Source organism: Sceloporus undulatus, chromosome 4, assembly GCF_019175285.1.
Source record: "Sceloporus undulatus isolate JIND9_A2432 ecotype Alabama chromosome 4, SceUnd_v1.1, whole genome shotgun sequence".
In the NCBI taxonomy this organism is placed as follows: Eukaryota; Metazoa; Chordata; class Lepidosauria; order Squamata; family Phrynosomatidae; genus Sceloporus; species Sceloporus undulatus.
This window is the reverse complement of record NC_056525.1, coordinates 104,245,975-104,268,064: the sequence shown is the minus strand read 5'-3', so window position 1 is coordinate 104,268,064 and position 22,090 is coordinate 104,245,975. Positions and strand designations below refer to the sequence as shown.

The window sequence follows — 22,090 nt, the reverse complement described above, 5'->3', positions numbered from 1 at the left end:
ATACATTATGGACTGAGACAAATGACTGGCCTAAAAGAGATTACTTCTTGCAGCATTCAAGTGTATCTTTCACTACACATTCCAAAGCCTTTATTTGGGACTTCTGGTAGATTTTTGAAACACATTCAAATAAAAGTACCAGAGATGTATGTTCAATGTGAGTTTGCTTTGGGTCATACCTCCTACAATTCCTTGTCATTAGCAATGGTGGCTGGAAATGAGAGGTGCTGCAGACCAACACATCTGGTGGACCAATGTTTTTCCACACCTGGATGAAGGATGGTTGTTTCTCTGAAATGTATCCCCATTCATAGAGGGTAAAATGATGGCTAGGAGGAGGAAAAGAGGTAATGGAGACAGCAGAGAGTGTAAATAAATAGCAAAGGGGAAATTTGATGGAGGAAATGTCAACTTTGTGCCCCCAGAGAGCATTTATCCAGTAGAAGCTCCTCAAACAGGGAACAAGAAAGCAAGACCTTCAGCTGTAGTCTAACCCTGAATTATGTGAAAGCAGCCAGGTTTGAAAGAGAGCTCTGAATTACTCACCAGTGTGCAACTAACTAACCAGCCTTCATCACACTCTTTTTTCTTACTTAAATGGGAATAAACATGATTGAACTCATTGGAACACACCTCTGAGCAGACAAGCATAGCATTGAACTGTAAACTGCATATTTACCTGAACTCTTGCTCTTTCCTCCTTTCTTGCCCATCCTGGTTTTCCTTTAGGAAATGTGGAGCTGATGTCACAGTACACTAGACTGCAAGCGTGGCATTCTCTCTCCTCCATCCATTCTCACTCACGTTTGGGTGAATCACCGAGGAACCGAGTTCCTATAGTTCTCTCAACAATAAGAAGTGGCTAGTAATGAAAAAAGTGTTGCACTTAAACATGCATTATTAGAGAACATGTCTCAGGTTTGCTTTTGGTGAATTGTATCTATATGTTCAAGACTGAATTCCAGATCATGTTTCCATTTATTATAGTTAGGGCTCATCCAGACTGGACAGAAACCCCAGGATTTTGTGTTGCTATATTCCCTGGGTATGTGTTGTTGTTGTTGTTGTTGTTGTTTTTTAATCCAGACAGTGCTCCCTCTGTCCTGATCTTTTGTGAGTCCAACCATGACTTTTTACATGCAGGACAGGAGATTCTTTTGAAACCCTTGGGAGCTTTTCAGATAGCCAGGGGTGAATTCCCCATCTGGCTTCTTTGTCTTGGTTCCTCCCGTATTCGTGCATAAGCCCCACTGATGGTGACATGGATGAGGGCATGCTCTTTCCTGCATTCACTAAGTACATATTCAAAGATGGGAGGAAATCCTGCCCTAACTACACATTCATCACAACAACAAATCCCAGTATGCCTGAGGCACAATTGGATGTGAGGGCAGGAACAACATCACAATTGTTACAACATCACAATTATCAGAACCATTAAATATCCCCTACCTGAGATAAAATAACCATTTGTATGATTATGCTACAATGAAGGAAATTTTATTTAGACAGCATTGATTCTATATGTATAATCAACATATACACAAGATACAGATTTTGAAATATATTAAGCAAAATGATCAAATACATATGGCACTTCTTCACTGATGTTACTTCATGACCTTGCAAGAGCTTTTCAAATATATCCAAATAATATAAAGTATACACATACACTAAGAGTAAATATAAATAAAAAAGAAGTCCGACAGACCATTTACCTGAGCTTGTTTCATGACATTACTCAACAATATTTTAAAATCTCTGATTTTAAACAATTATAAAATATTAAAAACAACAGCTTAATGAGTATCTATCATTTCATTTTAGAAAGTGAATGTGCCACAAAATACATGCAATATGATACGAGCCATAGTAGTAAAGGCTTTTGATACATATACAAGAACAAGAAGTATTTTAAAGGAAACTAGTATTCTTTAACCTGCTTGTTCTGAAGAAGCTCCAGAGAGAATAATGAGAATTCTCCAGAGCAGTAAGGGCTGTTCGACAGTGGAACACACTCCTTCCTTGGAGTGTGGTGGAGTCTCTGTTTTTGGAGGTCTTTAAGCAGAGGCTGGATGGCCATCTGTCGGGGATGCTTTGATTGAGATTTCCTGCAAGGCAGAGGGTTGGACTGGGTGGCCCTTGTGGTCTCTTCCAACTCTACGATTCTATGATTCTAAGTGACTGGAGGTCTGCAGTTGGCAGACTTCTTTTGCTGATTGCCGCAGGGTTTGATATGGCTTACACAATCTTAAGATTGAAAAAAATACATTTGCACAACAGAGCAATGGACACAAGCATTTACACGCACACCCCCATGCACATTTAGAGTATGATGTGTGGTGGATCAAATACACACATATGCCAAAGTCCTTTTAAAAAAAGGTACAGTATATGGAAGCATTGTGGAACCTGTGCTGATGCAAGTACACTGATGCATATACCATTGTCCTGGATCACATATTACTTTTATCTTTCGGGGGGGGGGGGGGAATTAAAGTGGAGATAAGTGCATACAGTCCTGATTGGGTGTGTTTATTACATACACAGAACTTCCAACTAATGACTGTTTGAACTGGCCCTTGCTCCCTGATAGATACAGTGCACATATGTTACACTTTTGTTCTGTTTAAGACAGAGACAATATAAGCAGCACCCTTCATTTGTTACAGAGTTCATTTAAGCAGCCATTTGCAGTAAGCACTTGTGGTAAAAGAAGAACACACCTCGTTTTAGCATCACAGTTTGTATTCTCCCCTTCCTTACCATACAACCCTTTCACACTACACAATTATATCCCCATGATTCCACTTTAACTGCCATGACATTTTATGGAATTCTGGGATTTGCTGTTTGGAGAGGCACTTTAACTCTCCAGTTAATCATCCTAAATGTCCCTCCAATCTCCAAACTGCAGGATTGCAATTGCAATGGCAGTTAAAATGAAATAATAGTGCTATAATTGTGTGGTGTGAAAGGACCCATAATCTCAGATTTCTAATTGACTGTATATAACTGTATAAAGTCACTGGTTGTACAGACATGTTGAATAGTTTACATTCATAAGAAACAGCACTTTGGTTTATATGGTTAGATTTAAACTTTATAAAGACTGTCATCCCACTAAAACTCAGAAGCTTGTGAAATACCCTGCTTATGTGAATATTTCAGTCCAGCTTCTGACTTGTTTACACACTGTATCAGAGGATGAAGTGAGCTGAAACGAAAGGGAGAAAGCTGGCAGGATCTGGAACTCCTCTACACATCTCATCCTAGCAGAAATAGCCACTTGGACAATAGCAGGATTAACTAAAGGCCTTGAATTTTACAGTTTAAGTAATAATGCTGCTTTGGCTTCACAATTTTATATAGAAAAACAGGAAAGATCAGGGCTGTATCTACACTGCAGAATTAATGTAGTACAACAATGCTTTAACTGCTTTAACTGCCTTAGTTCAATGCTATGGAATTCTAGGATTTGTAGTTTTGTGAGATATTTAGCCTCCTCTATCAGAGTGCTCTGACAGAGCAAACTACAAACCCCATGATTTCATAGGATAGAGCCATGACAGTTAAAGTGGTGTCAAAATGCATTAATTCCGCAGTGTGGCAGCAGACTAGTTTAATAATCACTCCCTATCCCAGGGAAGTGAAATTACAGGTCTCTAACAAAATATTCTCAGTACTTTAAAGTTCTCTGGAGAAGCCACGGTGATTTAAAATAGAGATGATAGATACATAATTTAAACCCAAGCATTGTTTGCAATGGAGAGAGATTTTGGAATGCAACACTAGATCCTGCAACAGTGCCACTCAGGTGGTGAGTCCATTCTGGTTTTTAAAGAAACAATTGAAGTGCCAAACCCTATCCTCAAAGTATGTTCACTATATTGGTTAGATTTTTTAAAAGACTGGATTAAATTTGAAACAAATCTACCATCTCAAAACCATGAAGAGCATCAGCCTCTACTGTAGGACACTATAAATAATTTCTTCCTAAAGATATTTAGATGATTTCAGAATCTAATATTGTATTCCTAAACAGGCCCATTCTGAAGAAAGTCCCACTGAATTCAACAGATTTTATTCCTACACGAGTAAATGGTTGTAGTTGCAATTTCTTATTCTCACGTGAAGAGACTATGGCCTGTTACAGACAGGCCAAAATAAAGCTGCTTCGAGTCACTTTGGAGGTATGGTTTTTCAATGATGCATGCGTCCTAACAGTCCAAAAGCCGCACCAAAGCCACACTACTGTTCTAAGGACTGGAGTACAGCTTTGGTGTGGCTTTTGGACTCTTAGGACGCATGCATCATTGAAATACCATACCTCCAAAGTGACTCGAAGCAGCTTTATTTTGGCCTGTCTGTAACAGGCCAACAAAAACTCACTTTCCTATATATAAGATAATTTATGGAATTCACTGTCAAAAGATCACATGGTGGCCATAAAGCAATGCTTTAAAGGACATTCAGAAACTGGAAATGCTACTTTTCTTTTGGAAGTAAAACTCTTAGAATCCCACAACCAACATAGTCAAGCTCTGTATTAAAATGGGGAAAGGGATATTCCAATTGATGGTCCTGATGCAGCCCAAAGATCTTCAATTTGTTCCACAGGCTTCTTCTGTTAGTCTCATAAATCAGAGATAAAAGGCAGCATGGTTAATGCCTGGGAGGTCCTTGCATGGACTTGAGCTATGATTTGAGGCCTAGAAAGCTGCTGCATTCAGGGAGGATGGATCAACATGGCTTTTCTACTATTCACACAATAAGGAATGTTCTTCTAATGTGCAACTGAAATGTGGAATTATTTATTTATTTTTTTGCCATACACCAGATGTTTCCAATTCAAGGAAGCTGGCAAAGACAATCGGTTTCAGCACTTAGCTAATCGGCCAGCAATCCTGAAATGTTTTTGTTACTGTTTTCGGGTTACAACCATATCTCACTATTGTGGGATTGTATGTGGGTGGGTCTGTCAAATACATAGGACTGGGAGTAGCCTTGGGACTTGGAGGGACATAAGGAAGATAGCCTAGCCAAGGCAAATTAATAGCATGTTTTACAAGTTTTTAAATTTTAACATACTTTCAAATGAGGTTTTAATTATGACAGTAACAGCTGTCCCAGAGCCTGCTGCAATCCTTTACTAACTTACATAGGAATAATTCCCCAACCAAAGTCAATGGGCTTTCTTCTGAGTAGATATGTACACAATTGCTAATAAAACATATTTATGAGGATATGAGCTACATTGAATGCAAGTAATATTCTTAGGACTTCACTGTTGGGAGACTTATTCAGCAATATAACAGATATCCTACCATTTCCCAGCACATTAATGACATGATTTCTTTACAAAACCATCTTTAGGTTACATGATCTGCGTTTGAACAACGTAATAAACTGCTTGACCATGAGGGAATAAGCCTAGATGAGCCTCACAAACACTTTATGGCAGAACTGTGATGATATTGGAAGCTTCTTATGGTGCATTTACACCTTAGAAATAATGCAGTTCAACACCACTTTAACTTGCACGGTTCCATCCTACAGATTCCTTGGATTTGTAATTTTATGAGGAACCAACAGAATTTGGCAGTGAAGGCTAAAGACCCTGTAAAATTACAAATCCCAGGATTTTGTAAGCTGGCAATACAACACTTAAAGTGGTGTGAAACTATTATTTCCACAGTGTAAATGCACTTGAGTTTTATATCTGGAACCAAGCTGTAGTGAAACTTAACTATATTTATTGACACAAGCCAGCTTTATAAACCTACGTTTTTAAGATCGTGTTCTTATACAAACTATAGTTAAGGTTAGCCAGAGTTTGTCAGGATTTGAGAAATGGAAGTGAAAAGCAAAACCAAAGTCATTTAAAATCCTTTCTTACAGCTGTGCTGGAGCATAGAGGGAGGCATGCAAGTCTGAAGGTTGCCTGGGCTCATTCTAATTACAGTAAATTTTGGCTTACTGTGATACTATGGGCAACCATTATGTGGCTGGGCTAGAGTTATTTTTCCCCACCTCTTTTTTTTTAAAAAAATGCAACAGCCATTGCAATGGGACTGGGATCAGCATTATGGGATAAATATGCACTGAAATACCTATCTGCATCCACAATAGCTAAATGCAGCGATAACGTCTTCCATTTGTGGATAGCTTTGCTGGATTGGAATAGCAGTGAAGGTGTTCTCTCTGTCTGTCTGTCATTCTGGGCCTCTAATTTTAGGTGTGAATTAATTAAGAACTTCAGCATGAAAACACAATTAGAAAAGATGCAATGTTGATAACCTTTAAACCCAAACAATCTATTTTCTCTGTAATATGATGCATGTTATCAATAACAGCCAGCATAGTGTAGAGGTTTAATGTTGGACTTAGGACTCTGGAAGACCAGGAATCAAATTCCCACTTGGTCATGGAAACTCCCTGGGTAATACTGGTCAAGTAACTCTCTCTCAGCCTCAGAGGAAGACAATGGCAAACACACTCTGGATAAATCTTGCCAAGAAAACCATGTGATAGGTTTGCCTTAGGGTCACCATAAATCAGAAATGACCTGACTGGTAGGCCTAATAAACCAATTAATTAACAAAACTGATGTAAATCCCATTGATCCAATAGATCTAACTCCAACTTGTACTACCAATAGGTTGTAAGGCCTATGTGTACATTTCAGGGTCTATATCTCAGAGAATCACAAAGTGCATTCATGATAGGAAAATCACACACTTACTTCTATAGGCTTATCGTTCCATGGCTGCAGCTTGCACAAACATGCAAATGTACACTGGGGAGCACCAACACATACAAAGCAGAGGGCAAAATGAGAATGTTGCTGTACAGCATTTTGTTGAAACAGAATCTCTAACAGAGCTTCTGATCATGCCTGAGAATCACAAAGATGGAATTAGAGTCAGTGACATTTGAGTATGATATCCAGAAGCACAGTTTTAATTTAGAAACCTAGAGAACAAGGCTTCTCTTACCAGCAGTGGCAGGAAATGTTCTATGCACACAGAAAGCTCTTCTCAATCCAGTGCCAGAAGCAAGGAAGCAGCTCTTATCCATGAAGGACTACTGGATTGCCAAAATTAGGCTTCAAGAACAGGGCAATCTGACCTGCAGAAGCTACAATTACCCATAACTGGAATAAAAACTGGACAGGGGACCTGGCCATTTCAAAGGACTGAGTGATGGCTTACAAAGCATGGATTAGTGTTGCTATAGTAACCATGCATTCATCTACTTAACATTGGTTACCTCCATTATATAATTTGAAATATGCTGACCTTATTTTGAGCCAACCCATTATTTTTTTTAAGGTGGCTATAACCCATTTGATTTCACCAATACAAAGTAAGGGCTACGGAAGGCCCACAGTATCACGGCAAAATTAAAAACTAAACACCAGGCTGGAGGGAGAACAAGGGAAAATGGATACAAAAATATGCATATATACTTAGTTCAAAAGTGTCTTTACAGAAAACTTTATGTCAAAAGGGAATCAAGAAATTAAAAAATAGACTTTAAAGGCATATTCAGGCTAGCTGTTATGTACAAGGCATTTGGCAGAGACAAGTTTCTGTCAAAGAACTGGGAAATAGACATTATTCTGCCTTCATCTGTTCCCTGACATCCAAGGGCAGGGTTTCAAACAAGGCATCTTCCACCACCAGACCACTCTTTTTCAGAGCTCTGCATTCACCCAGTTCATGGGGGAGAACTTCCAGATGGTTTCCTTTAATGTCCAAATAGGATAATAACACCAGATTTCCAATTTTAGGAGAGAGAACAGACAAGCTGTTTTTCCCGATCTTTAGTGTCTTCAGTTTTTTGCAGAAGTATAGCTCATCTGGTACACTTTCCACTTTGTTACAAGTGATTGAAAAGTACTGTAAGCTTTGGAGCACCCCAATTTCAGGGGGGATGAATCGGATGTCATTGTATGATAAGTCTAAGTATCTAATTTTGTTGCACAGAAAAAGGTGGGATGGGAGAACCTCTATCTTGTTGTGACTAAAAGAAAGCCGTTCTAGACTAGTGAGCTTCTTTATGTGCTCTGGAATGTAGGTTATACTGTTGTGCCACAGCTTTAGGATTGTAAGTTTCCTAAGATGTTGGAAGCTAACAATTTCCTCTATGGATTTGAGATTGTTTTCCTTCAAGTCTAATTCCTGGAGGCTGACAAGACTGAAAACAGCATGAGGAATACGCTCCAAGTCACAGTGCACCAACTCTAATTCTGTCAAATTGACCATTTTCTTCAGGTTGTTGAGCATCACCAGTTTTGTGCCGTCATTGTGAATGCACATTTTTTGAAGGTGACTTGAAACATCAACCACAGATTGTGGGACTTTGGACAAATTACTTTTAATGTACAGGACTTTAAGGTTCTTAAGTTCTCGAAAAGACTCCAAAGTTATATTTTTAGAAATGTCATGGCACAAAGAACCGATTAAGCTGAGCTCTTCCAGATTTCGGAGTCCATACATCCAAGGTGGCAGTTCTCTAAAATCATCAAATTTGACATTCAAGACTTTCAGATTTTCTTTCAGAAATGCCAAGGCTGCACTGTGGATCTTTGCAGAACATTGGTACAATGACAGCTCCTGGAGGTTATCCAGTTGCACAATGGTGGCTGGTATCATGACATTATTAATGATTTCAAGTTTCAGTGACTGAAGCTCTGTAATTTCAAAAACTGTGTCAGGAAGTCCAGATAGCATAAACAGTTGCAGCTCCAAACGGTTATGGGAATTCATCTGCAGCCTTTGCCTCAATTTATCTGCAGTCCACTCATTGTTTAGATTAAGTTGCTTTAGTTTGTTTTCACTGACCTCTGAAAGAAACACAGCAAACCTTTTGGAATAAAGAGGGTCATATTGGTCTATCATATGAAGCATGAAAGCAAAGTCATTTCTGACATCTGGGATGTCGTCAATTCCTGTCTCCTGTCGGACATACTCAAAAGAGTATTCCTTTAGTGAGCGGTAAAACAACCAATACAAAGTGTAAAGGCATGTGAATCCATAGATACTTACAAAGCACAAGTAACAGAAGGAAAGTTTAGAGAACAAATGTGCCATCGTGTGATTGCAAGAGAAGTGCTTGTATCCTGTCATGTCTTGAATATCAACATTGCAGTCTACTGTAAACTGAACTTTTGAAACAAGAGCACTATTATATGCAATAATGATAAGAAATTTAATCACCTTCAGCACAGTTTGGCGAACGTACATAGCATAGAGAAGATCACCTTCTTCTACATGAAGTCGGAACTTCTTCACCTTCTCAAACAATGCCTTGGCCTGTTCTCCTTCTTTTTTATCCAGTGCTCCTGGTGTCCCCTTATCCACAACAAACTTCTCAGGTATGGATCTCAAAGACTGAGTCTTTACCAGAGTTCCTTCTGCACTGGGCTGGATAGTGTTTGACTTGCTAATATTGTTCTTTCTATTGTCCTTCTCTTCAGAGTCTTCACCCGAAACTTCAGATAAAGCCCTTGTGGTCCAAGGAGAGTCAAAGCACTTCCCCAAAATGGAGATAAAATGTTCAATTTTGGAGCTTGACCCAGGAAACTTGAACCAGAAGTTGCTACACAGCATGAAGATCAGTGTGTGTATAAGGACCAGATAGGGGAAGTACTTTGCATACCAGTGCAGAGCACGCTCATAGCACATTTGATTTATAAAACTATACTGTTGGAGATCTAAGTCCGTCTTTAGACCCTTCATTTCAACAGTAGCAGGAGGTGTGGATGGTTTGGGTGGAAGTAATGGGACTGCACTGGTGTCCAAGCTTGAGACATTAGGAAGGTGGGAACTGTTCTGAGAAGGCTGTACTCTTTTTGGAAGACATATGATCTTGTCTTGCATAACCTGGAATGCACAAAAACACATTTTAAAATATGGTATATACTATGGGGTGAAAAAGTATATATTGTTCTTGACCCCCAAGAAGCAGCTCTGCTCCGAGGCTGCTTGCTTTGGAATAACAATCATGCCACTTCCAGTGCTACCATATGGACTTTACTACCAACATACTTGAAACAACTTCACCTGGAACTGGAATCAAGTAGCCATGGTAATGGATAGGCAACTCATATTTTAACATTAATTTATTTATAACACATTTATCTGTCTGCCAGCTTCAATCCAAGGGTTTCTCCTTCTTGCAAAACAAAGAGGGAGTTAAATGTACTCAACATGGCTTTGTTTGTTCAATAGGCTGGGAAGAGGGAAAGGAAAGGGATAAATAAATATGACCTTACTATCAGTGCTCATCAAAACATGAGGTCCAGAATTAAACCTTGTCTTAGGAAGCACCCTTGGTTTGTTCTAATGGAACTGGGAGAAAAAACTACTATACAGAAATGACAATTTCCACTTAAGTAGACTTTTGCACTATAGAGAATGTTTGGAGAAAACCATTCTCCTGTTATTTTATATAGCCAGAATAAATTTGGAAGTGCAGACAGGTACTTACTATACACATCAGGGCCATTCAGACTTTCTGTACTGAAGTTGCATCTGCACTTCAGAATTAATCCAGTTTCACACCACTTTACCTGTTATGGCTCAGTGCTATGGATACTAGAATTTGAAGTTTTGTGAGGTATTTAGCCTTCTCTGTCAGAGAGCTCTGGTGCCACAATAAACTACAAATCCCAGGATTCTACAAGATGGAGTTATGGCAGTTAAAGTGGTGTCAAACTGCATTAATTCTGCAGTGCAACAGCAGCCTAAGTCATATTCACATGGGACAATCATAATTCAGGAGTCAAGAAGGCAAATGCAGTTTGAGACATGGGTCTTTCCATTACTACAGCCTTTCTGCATGGAAGCTAACATTATAAATGGAACTTGGGTTTCTTCATGAAGGGAGAACATGACATGGGTGGTTAAACATTGTCAAATAAATCCAAGTTCCACCACATTCCACTTTGCAGCTCTGTTTCCTCTTCCAGACACCTGCCATAGTTGTGCTGCATTCTTTACCTAGGCACTCCAGCAAGCTGGGAGAACAACATAAGCCCTAATATGTGCTACAGATGCTAAGCAACAAGGATGCCATGACAACATAGTCTCGTTGCCAGCTAGAGGGGTACTACTGCTATGGGCACTCCATGAGCTACAGGAAAACTTTTTTTTTCTTTTCTTTATTGCAATTTTTCCATGTTCTCTTCAAGAGGAGCTTTGAGCAGTTTATGCAAGGGTTCCAGGCAATCTCTATTCTAGGGAGCTGACAGGGCCTGCTTAGCTTCAGGCAATCCTTTGCTCCACACCAATGACTATTAGGAACCTCGCAATCTACCACTGTTGTTGTACTGACAGTGGTAACTATTCCATTCACAGCCACACAGACTTGACAAGTCAATACACTTTCCAAGGAAACATGTCCACAAAGGAAAGCCAGGCCTGATAGATAGGCACAAAGCAGTGTACCTCCGGCAATTCTAATGTTCCGGACCACGTGGCAACTGCATGATCCGGAACCCTAGAACGTGCGGACACCGTCATCATGGCAGCCTCCTGTCCACATGGGGGCCGCCATGATGATGTGCACGATGCTCAGCGTCTGCAGATCTGCGTCAAGAAGCGACGTCGTAAGGGCTGCAATGCAGCCCTTACGACGTCGCAGAAAGGAGCTGCATTTCACAGCTCTTTCCTAGAGCTGATTGTTTCTGCGGCAACTGCATGGCCACGGGAACGATCCTTTCTCCTCTGTGGGGCTGGGGTGTCCGGGGGCATGAAGCCCCAAGAACACCCCTTTTCCAGGCCATGGAGAAGCGGTATTTTGCCGCTTCTCCATGGCCCGGAAAACTCCGGATTGGGGCAGCAGGGCTGCCGGTGAGGTTGCCCTGGCCCCAATCCAGTGTGAAAAGGGATGGGTGCAGGCCACCTCTTTAGGGTGGTCTGTACTGGGCCCCTGCCATGGATAAAAAGACACACACAAGGCCTATGTTTTGTTCCTATCAACAGATAGGGAAAATGCTGCATGAGACGGTCTCCACATCAGTGCTCAGTTTACTAGTTCTAGGCATAAGGAAGATGTCAATATCCATTTCAGAACTTGGAAAAGTTACCTTTTTGATACAACAACTCCCAGCATCCCCAAATCAGGATTACCACTGGCCACTGGGAGCTGTTGCCCCAAAAGGTAACTATTAATAGCTCTGAGTCCAATTAACACTGTTTTTGAGCAGTGTAATCCCAAATCTCACAGTGGTAGAAGGTATCCAAGTGCTTTCAGCTCTCACATGTCTGACAGAGAATCAAATAACATGCACCATTCCATCTTCTAAATTAAATATTTAGTACTATTATCAATAATAGTGACATTGCAGTTGATGCATTAGTCTCCGCTACCGGCATTAGTTGAGCCACTGTAGATTAATGCCAACAAAACTGCCCCAATTTGCTTCAGAGGAAGACAGCCTGCCACCTAGAAAGAGCATTTATAAAACAGCAATAGGCAGGAATGCAAATGTTTGCATTCCCACATGCCATTTCCTTGGACATCACTCACTTGAGCATTCAGAGTGTGCTTACTTCAGCAAAATAACTGCCAACTGATTTCTAGCATTTACCAGAATACATTTTCAACAGACCCATGCAATAAATTCAGCAGATAATGTGGGGATGGGAATTATGAGGTGCTTCAGATGGTGAACGCCAAATCCTAACCAGCACTGACAATGATGAGGAATGTGGGAGCTGCAGTTCCACAACATCTTAAAAACCACATTATTTTCACCTCATCCAGAAAAACAGATATTAAAAGCTATGCTGGTATGTGGCAGAAAAGGGAAGTGGACTGGCAGTCCTGCAGCACACTGGGCAATCCAGGGAACTTAATTGAGTGGACTGGCATCTGGTGAGAGATCTGTAACTAAGCCAGAGAACTCAAAAGATCTATACATCCATAACTTTATATTTATACCCTTTCACCCAGGCTGGGACCCAAGACAGCTTACAAAACGACAGACTAAAATAGAACACAAATAGTTAAAATCATACAAAACTAAGATTAAAACAGTATCAAATATCAACAGACTTAAAACCAATTACAATCTTCCTTCAAAACAGATTAAAAACATTACATCCCCATAAAAGTCATTTTTGTTCAAATGAGTTTCCAAAAGCTTACTGGAAAAGAAAGGTCTTAACCTGTAGCTAAAAGGAAAACAAGGAGCCATCCTAACTTCCCTAGGGAGGGAGTTCCAAAGTGTGGGAGTAGCCACAGAGAAGGCCTTTCCCCATGTTTCCACCTAAAAATGTGGCAGGATAGAGAGAAGTGCTTCTCCTGCAGATTTTCCAGATCAGGCAGGTGCACATGGGAAGATACGATTCTTCAAGTAGCCTGGGTCTGACCCATGTAGGGCTTTATAGTTCAAAACATATAAAACAACCATTTTGAATCGTGCCCAGAAATAGACCAGCAGGCAGTGGAGCTGTTGCAATAAGGGAGCTGTATGCTCCCAGCACCCATTAGTAATCTGCCTGCAGCTCTTTGGACCAGGTGAAATTTCCACTCTTCAAAGACAGCCCAAAGTAGAGTGTATTGCAGTGATCCAACTGGAATATAACTAAGGAATGGTCACTTTGTATAAATCAGATATCCCAAGGAATGGGAGCAACTGATGAGCAACCTCTGACTTTGCAAATGCACTCCTGCTCCGTGTAGAAACCTGAGCATCCAGCGAAACCAGGCATACACCCACGTTGCAGGCCTGTGTCTTCAAGGGATTCTGAACCCATGTAACACAGGCTGAATCCCTATTCCCTGATCTTTCAACTGACCAGGAGCACCCATGTCTTGTCTGAATTAAGCTTCAAATTGTTTGTCCTCATCAGTCCATTAGTCCACTGTCAGGGACCAGTGTGGCATAGAAACAACTTCCTTGGAATTAGGTGGAAAAGCATAATAGAATTGGGGGTCATCAGCATATTGGTGACACCTGACCCCAAAATGCTGGACAACCTTTCCCAGAAGCTTCATGTTTATGTTAAATAGCACAGAGGACAAAACAGAGCCCTGTGAGACCCTATAGGCAAATGGCCAATGAGTCAAACAGGAGTCCCCCAGCACCACCTTCTGCGTCCACCTCCACAGGAAGGAACAAAGCCATTGCAAAACAGTGTCTTCAGATCCCATCCCAGCAACGCAGGGCAGAATGATACCACAGTCGATGGTATCAAATACTGTTCCAGAAGAACAGGGTCACCCTCTCCTGTTTAGTTCCTGATGTAAGTCAAACACCAAGGTGACCAAAGTCCTCTCTATCCAATAACCAAGCCTGAAGCAAGACTGAAAAGGATCCATATAACTAGTCTCATCCAGAAACCCCTGAAGTTGGGAGTCCACCACATGCTCTAGAATGTTACCCCAAAATAGACTATTTTCCCATAGGGTGGGGTTCAGGGAGGCCTTTTTTACAAGGACCTTAAAACTGCCTCCTTTAGGTAGACTGGAATCATGCCTTGCTGGAGAGAAGTATTACAGAGCGGCTCATCTCCCATCTAGCCAGCACTTCTCTTTGATAAGCCAGGAAGGACAAGAATCTAGAATACATGTAGTGGCTCTCACCTCTCCAAGATGAACAAACTGACAATGGTCTCAGAGAAGTTGCTCAGACTGAAGATCATCTGGCAAGGTTCTATAATAAAGCCAAAACCACCTGGCTCTCTAAACCAGAACTCCTAGCTCAAGACATCAGTATCTTAATTCAAAGCTCACTCGGATACTATGAAGTTGAAGGCTTTCATGGCCAGCATCCATAGTTTTTTGTGGGTTTTTTCGGGCTATGTGGTCATGTTCTAGAAGAGTTTCTTCCTGACGTTTCACCAGCATCTGTGGCTGGCGTTTTCAGAGAATGCTTGCCTGGAAAGGACTGTCCACAGGCAAGCATTCTTTGAAGATGACAGCCACAGTTGCTGGTGAAACGTCAAGAAGAAACTCTTCTAGAACATGGCCACATAGCCTGAAAAACCCACAAAAAACTATCACTCGGATACTGTTTTCTATTCTGGCCTAGTTAATTTCCCCAGAATCACTGCCATGATCTTCCCAATGGTTTCTAAACTCAGGCTACTATTCTCCTCCAGTCTTTCCCTCACAAATGGAAGCTGAGCAACATCTTATGGTAAGGACACATGTAGGTTGGGTTGAAGCTAAAGCATGAACATCAGCAAAGTGAAAATATAAGCTATAGGCTCATGGCCAAGAATAGTAAATTACAGACTCAAGAATTTCAGACTTGTAAGGCTGCCAATTCAAAGAAAGATAGGTAGGTCTTCTGAATATAGTGTGTGTGGAGGGAGGGGGAGAATAAGAAGAGCTTAGTGCCATATATAGCATTTGGATACTGTTTACAGAAGAAAAATTAAAAATAATTTGTTATGTCCCAGATTTCTCTGCTTTCTTATTTTTAACCCACAAAAGCTGATCTTTGCAGGATGAGAGGGTGAATTTCTAGATATGTGGAGAAATATGATTTCCCCCTAAGCATAAGGAAAAGCCATCAAATATAGCCAGGGACAAAAGCCAACCATAGACCTTACTATTTCAGGATTCAGGACAGGCTGTGTAAGAGACCATGTGTCTTGTTAACAGAGGTTAAGACTTCTGGAGAATGTTTTCAACTGATGGGCACATGGCTTTTGTTAGGGATGATGGGAGTTGCAGCTCTTCTCCTGGCTTTCACTCTCACCACCCTGGTCAGCGGAAGAACAACCAGTTTGACCAGTAGCTCTGAGAATTGGCTGAAGATGTCTTCCAATCTTCTCTGCAGTCTGCTGGTTCTTGTTCAGCTCTCAAGACACCAGTCAACACAGTAGTCTTCTTATATAAAAGATCTACTTTTATTCTAATATACGTATACACTATGCACAAAACAATTCACTACTCACAAAATCCACACTACTATACTCCTCAATACCCACAAAAAGTATTGCCATACATTATTGCTTATATAGACATTTGTCTTGCTATTCATTATACAGTTGCCACCTCCTGGGCGTGTACATACATTATGATTGACATACCATACTTGGCTCAATCTAGACCCCACATTGCATCATACATTACTGTCCACTCAATGACTCTCAGGTGATATCAATTTGCATCTTTTCACTTTGTCATTGCCTCATATGTCCTTGGCTTTCAGGACTCTCTAATTACATTACTTAAAACACCTGTGTGACAATTCAATAACTTTTGCTGTGTCATGTTACTTTCAAATACATTCATATACATATTATATTTCTTGTGACTATATATCCCATGTGGCTTTTTCCTGACAGCTTTCTCTTGTCGAGCCACACATGGATTTTTACAAAGCAAGATATAATAACCAGAGGCAGCAATATGGAGGACCTACACTATTAAAATAAAAGTGGATCATCAGAGTTTATTATGCATTCATCCCCCCTTCTTTAATATGATGTGACAGATGCAAATCCTTAGGTTATGCAACATTCAGAAGAACTGTTAAAAAAAACCCATGCCCAAAGTGTATTTTAACAATATAGGGCAACCAGATAAAATGCTTGCTTTTCAAAATATTATTTGTATTTTATTTATTTCTAATATACATATATTTATTTTACACTGTGAGTAACTTCTTCCCTCCAAGTCCAAGGATTTAAGAAACAGCATTTTTAAAAAGATTTAATAATAACTGGCAATATATTTAAAGTGGGCTGTATTTTTTTGGTCATTCTAGAGTCTCTTCTGCATAAGCCTCATTCTTGCAGCAGTCATACAAATAATAATAAAATGGAAACATACTTCTTTCCTGGCAGTCATTACTGCACTTGTGTCATTTGGGTGACCAGAACTGCTATTCTTATCACTCTCTCTTCCTGACCTCTCTCTTAACCCCCCTTCTCTGTCTTATGCCCTACACGGTATTTCTTTGGGGGAGCACGTTTCTGCACAGTTCTGGAGGCCTGCTGCAGGGCGGTGTTTAAAAGTTATAAAAAAAGAAATAAAGAAAATAAATCAAAAAAGTAAAGAAAGGTTATCAGGGTGCTTCAGAATAGTGAGGGGGGAAGGGGAACAGGTGAGGAGGAGACACTGACTGCATGCGACTGGGAAATGCCAGACTGCATACGAACGGCAATATGTGAATTGTGAAATTGCTCCAGGAGTGGCATTTTGCATCTGGGGACTTGCACAGTTGCAAGGTCATTAAAGAATTTCCCCTTGAATGAAAAGGGGCAAGTTGAGGACAGGGCAGCTACATGTTGGAACCAGTATCAGCAAAGCTGTTTCTTTCCTGGTGAAATCACCATTTAAAAGCCACATGTAGTAAGGTCTTAGGAGACTCTACAGGCTAGAGTCAGGTATGCAGCCTTGTCTGCCTTGTCAGAATAAGTCTGCTATCTGCTCCCCACCTCAGTAGGCTACAGACAAAAATATGTATCAGGAGGGTTTCAATCCAGAGTTGGAAAAATGAACTCCAGCCAGCATGTGTTTGTTAAAGGAACTGTCTCAGAGGTATCTGTTGTTTAGTTTACCTGTAATGTGCAACCAAACACGCCTATCATTAGCATGGCAACAGACAGATAGTCCGTAAATACATCCCACCATGGCTTCAGGACCCGGAAGGCTGGTTGTTGCTCGGAGAACTGGCGGAATTCAGTGACAGGAATCATTGTTCTGAAAGAAAGTGAAGGAAAAAGGTGTTTGTGAGAGAGAAATGGCTAGGATGTTTGTTTGTTGTTAAGTCTAAAAGGGACTAAAAGAAGACATACAGTGGATCCTTGGCATCTGCTGAGATTTGGTTCCAAGACCCTCTAAAATCCATGGATGCTCAAGTCCCATTAAATACAATGGTGTAGTTAAATGGAGTTCCTTACATAAACTCAAGGTTTTGTATTTGGGATGTATACCTTTCAAAAATATTTTCAAGCTGTGGATGACTGGATCCATGGATTCAGAGGGCTGACTGTCTTGTCCTCTTCTAGTCAATGAGGTTATGACAAATTGCACTTCTCTGACTCAGGTAGTCTGAAAGGAGATGCTAGTCTTCATGGATGAAGGCCCTTGGAAACATTTGTGTGTCCCCAAGATTCTTTGTTGTCACATTATCTGCCACAACAGCAAATGGCTCCTAGTCTAGCTTCCCAATAAGGTAAATCAGGTGCTCCTCCAAACTGAAGTATTCTGTCACTTGCCTACAGTCAGCAAGCTACAGCATCCATTATGTGACTGGTCTGACAGATTTTCTCCTATGAGCCTCTTCCATTCCCTGCCTGCCCCTGTAATTCAAACTCTGCTTTTATTTCCCTGACCCATCTGAACAGGACTCACCTCATTCCAAAATGGACTGGATAGCCAACCCATCAATTTAACCTAGCTCTTCTACCAGTTCTAATCCCTCCATTTTAAGATCAAATCTACGTTACAAGAGCAACAAGTTTATTCCTTTTCCATGGCTTTCTTTCACACTATTCTCCAAAACTTAAATCCAGAACCTGTGAGGAAGTGTTAACCACAACATTTTGATATACCATATAAATTTACACCTTATTGACTGCATCCATGCTGCAGAAATAATGTAGTTTGAAACAATTTTAATTGTCATGACTCCATCCCATGGAATTCTGGAGTTTATAGTACCGTATGTTGTGGAACTAGAGCTCTCTGAGAGAGAACACCAAATATCTCACAAAACTACAAATCCCAGAATTGCACAGCATTAAACCATTGCAATTAAAGTTGTATTAAACTGCATTATTTCCACAATGCAGATACAGCCTAATTTGCTGGTTAAAGGAGGCCTAGAAAAGCACAGCATCAGTTGTTCTCTCACATTCCCCACAATGGTATTCCAACCACATTTTTTTTTGAAAGGTACTACATAAATCAAGAGTTCATGTAAAGTTTAGATTCTAAATCAAGTGTTAAATAAAAGTTACAGGTCTGCTTTCTAAAAAATGCCCTTGGCTTTTATACAGAACTTATATTTTCTTCTTTGAGCTGCAAAGTTACTGGTATTTTCTTGTAGAATTCAAACAAAGTTAAGAATATCACCAGAACAGAGATGGACAACCTTTTTTCCCCCTCTTAGGGAGCCATATAAATACATGTCTCATCTCCCAAGAATTGCATTTTAGCAGAGGTGAAGACCTTGGTAGGTAGGGCCAGAACTAGACACTCCAATATCCTACCTTAATAATTTAAACTACTTTGAAACACTGGTGATTCCAGGTCAAGTTATGCAATCCAGGCTCCAGACATAATCAACTGACCAAAGACATTCTAAAATGCAGATGCTCCAGCTTTTATTATCTTATGCAAAAATCTGTGCTGAGTGCTTGATAAGTGCTTAGTGCTTGATAAATAAAATACCTGATCAGAAAGGTCACAGCATTTTGTCTACTGGCATTAAAATTCATGGGGAGCTTATTTTTGGAAAGGAAAACTAATGCAGAATGCCACAGAAAGAGCACCAAAGAAAATTTTCCTCAAAGCATAATTTTCTGTTCCATCTAGTCTTTAAATGACTGCGAAGGACACAGAATACGGAGAAGATTTTGGGTTTCTTTTGTAAATTATTTTTCTCTACCAAAGGTAATTGACAAGCACGAAGTTCTTTTGCTGAGATATCTTCTATATTACTTTGGGACAACAGAAGCTCTCATTAGCAGGTGCTGTAACATTCCTGTTCTTTGCATTGGTATAGGGAGCAGAACTTGGAAATTTGGAATACAACTTGCAGTGGCATCACTAGGGTTGGTTTCATCCCAGTGTGGCCTGTGGTGTCACCCACCCCCCTCCATAGTTGCATCCCTGACCATCCAGAAGGCAGTCGGCAGCCTTCGTGGGAACTGGAGAGCCCACGTGCACATGTGTGACACCACACAATCCCCTGCTAATGTTCAGCTTCTCCATATACAAGAACACATGTTCAGCCTCAGAGAAGCACCACTGCAAAAAACCAAAACAAAAACCCACCTCCCCACATTCTTGGCTTGCTAGAACACCCCCACTGTGATGACCAGGACAAGGTATCCTTGGGACCCAAGCATGCTGCTGCTACACCAGCAATATCACCTCCACTAATGGGTGTCATCTGGTATGGTGAACAACCCCCTAATGATGGTACTGACATAGCTATAGCTATAGAGATGTTTGATAGCTCATAAACATAGGCTGGCAACCTGCTCTGTATCTGTAATATTGTAAGTGGGATCTAAAACTTTATGATTTTTGGAATTCATGTTTACCACTGTACCACTGCAACAATCGAGTGTCTTCCAAAACCCACCTTTAAAGCCAAGCAGTTCCTCCAACAGAGAACTTTTGAGGTGCTGGGCAGAGGGGATGCTAAACAACGATTTGCCCAACCCTCTCCCAGCAGTCAGATGCAATGCGATAAATAGCAGCAGAGGCTTGTAGCATCATACCTTGCTGATGGAGAGGGCTGTAAATGTCATCACTCACTGCCCTGCTCTCCAGTACATCAGAAATCATGTAGCTTACATCCCCCAATGCAGGATGTAAGGATGACAGGTTGACAACCTGTCAAGCTATAGTGACATCATGAATCTCATAAGATTTTCTCAGGCAAGGAATATGCAGAGATGGTTTGCCAATGACTTCCTCTGAAACGTAAGCTACAGCACCTGGTATTCCTTGTCAGTCTCCCATTCAAGAACTAGCTACTTAGCTTCCAAGATCAGCAGCATCTGGTGCCTTCAGGGTACAGGGGGATGGTGTTTCTATGTTCTTCAAGTTTATTGGATTTTCCTATATGAGCTCATCAAGCTCTCTTTGCCTCATAGCTCATTAATAACTCCTTGCTGAAAAGTGCCAGACTGTACCCATTCATGTTGAAGTTTCTAAGTTCCTAATAAACATGTTGAACAATGTTAATACTACTGTGAAAATCAACCCAAACATCCATGAAGTGCATTTCTGCAGTTACTGAAGAAACCATATACATACAATTATTAGCATAATTTAATTTTCACTACAGAAGGTGCCTTTTCAGTTCAGGTTCTGGGATTTTCCTTATTTTGGTAGGAAACTGTCTTTTTAAAGTGTGTGGATATAGATTAAAACAAACTTTCAAAAGTTACTTTTGAGGGTGTTAACCCCCAGAATCCTCCAGCCAGCAGGGCTACTGGCCATACTAGCTGGATCATTCTAGGAACTTTTTACATGCTCTGGTACAGAAAACCACAAAGAAGCAAAGTGACAAGCTGTAGCTTTCTCATCTTTGACATCCAACCCCAAGGATGAGAGGAACTGTAATCCAGCAACATTCATAAGGCTACTGGCTCCTCCTGCCTGGTAGAAAGGATAAAAAGGAATGGCATTTGGGATGAACAGAGGCAAGGAAGAGGGCACATTAGCCAAAGCCTGGAAGTATCTTGAGGTGTAGGAGCTGCTCTCTGAAAATCTGTCGCTTGGTAGAAGTACAGTGGGTCCTTGGTATCTGCTGAGGTTGGTTCCAGGACCCCTCATGGATACCCAAATCCATTGATGCTCAAGTACCATTAAATAAAGTAAAATGCCACATTAAAATGGTGTCGCTTATAAAAAATGGCAAAATCAAGGTTTACTTTTGGCATTTATATATTTTAAAAATATTTTCAAGCTGTGGATGCTTGAATCCATGGAATTCTGGGATCTGTAGTTTGGTGAGGCACCAGAGCTCTCTCACAGGGATAGCTAAATATCTCACAAAACTACAAATCACAGAATCTCACAGCATTGAGTCGTTATAGTTAAAGTATTTCTGCAGTGTGGATACACCTCTAGAGGTTCTGCTGCCTTTGGAAATGGGCAGCATTACTGCGTATGTCAAAATGAAGTTTAATTGACCAGATCAGTAAGAAAAAAGGAAACTGGCACCTTTAGTGGACCATGCCCTGAGCTCATTGTACATGAAATCCACAATAAAGGCTGGAATAGGAGGGACAGAATTATCATCTTAATGCAGTGTAACATTTCCTCTTTCTAAATGAAGTCAAACATTCTTTAATTTTAGGGGCTTCCTAAACAATTCTGATCAAATAGCATAATTGTCCAGAATGTAATGGCATAGAATGGGTGTACTTTA

At 40.6% G+C, this 22,090-nt stretch overlaps 1 protein-coding gene across 2 annotated transcripts in view; it reads right to left on the bottom strand.

Annotated features, from left to right (window-relative positions):
• Positions 1–1,481: 1,481 nt before the first annotated feature.
• The window catches only part of LRRC8C (leucine rich repeat containing 8 VRAC subunit C), a 46,508-nt gene continuing 25,899 nt past the window's right edge, over positions 1,482–22,090 (bottom strand). The window contains exons 2-4 of one of the 2 annotated variants that reach the window (XR_006103678.1): positions 17,535–17,676; positions 6,746–9,890; positions 1,482–2,250 (exon numbers count right to left, since the gene is read on the bottom strand). Coding sequence is in view for 1 of the 2 variants with exons in the window: in XM_042465095.1 (XP_042321029.1) it covers positions 7,620–9,890; positions 17,535–17,672 (2,409 nt within the window). In the remaining variant the exon portion in view is untranslated. Of the gene's footprint in view, positions 2,251–6,745; positions 9,891–17,534; positions 17,677–22,090 lie in introns of those variants that run through there. The other variant, XM_042465095.1, reaches the window with a different exon arrangement.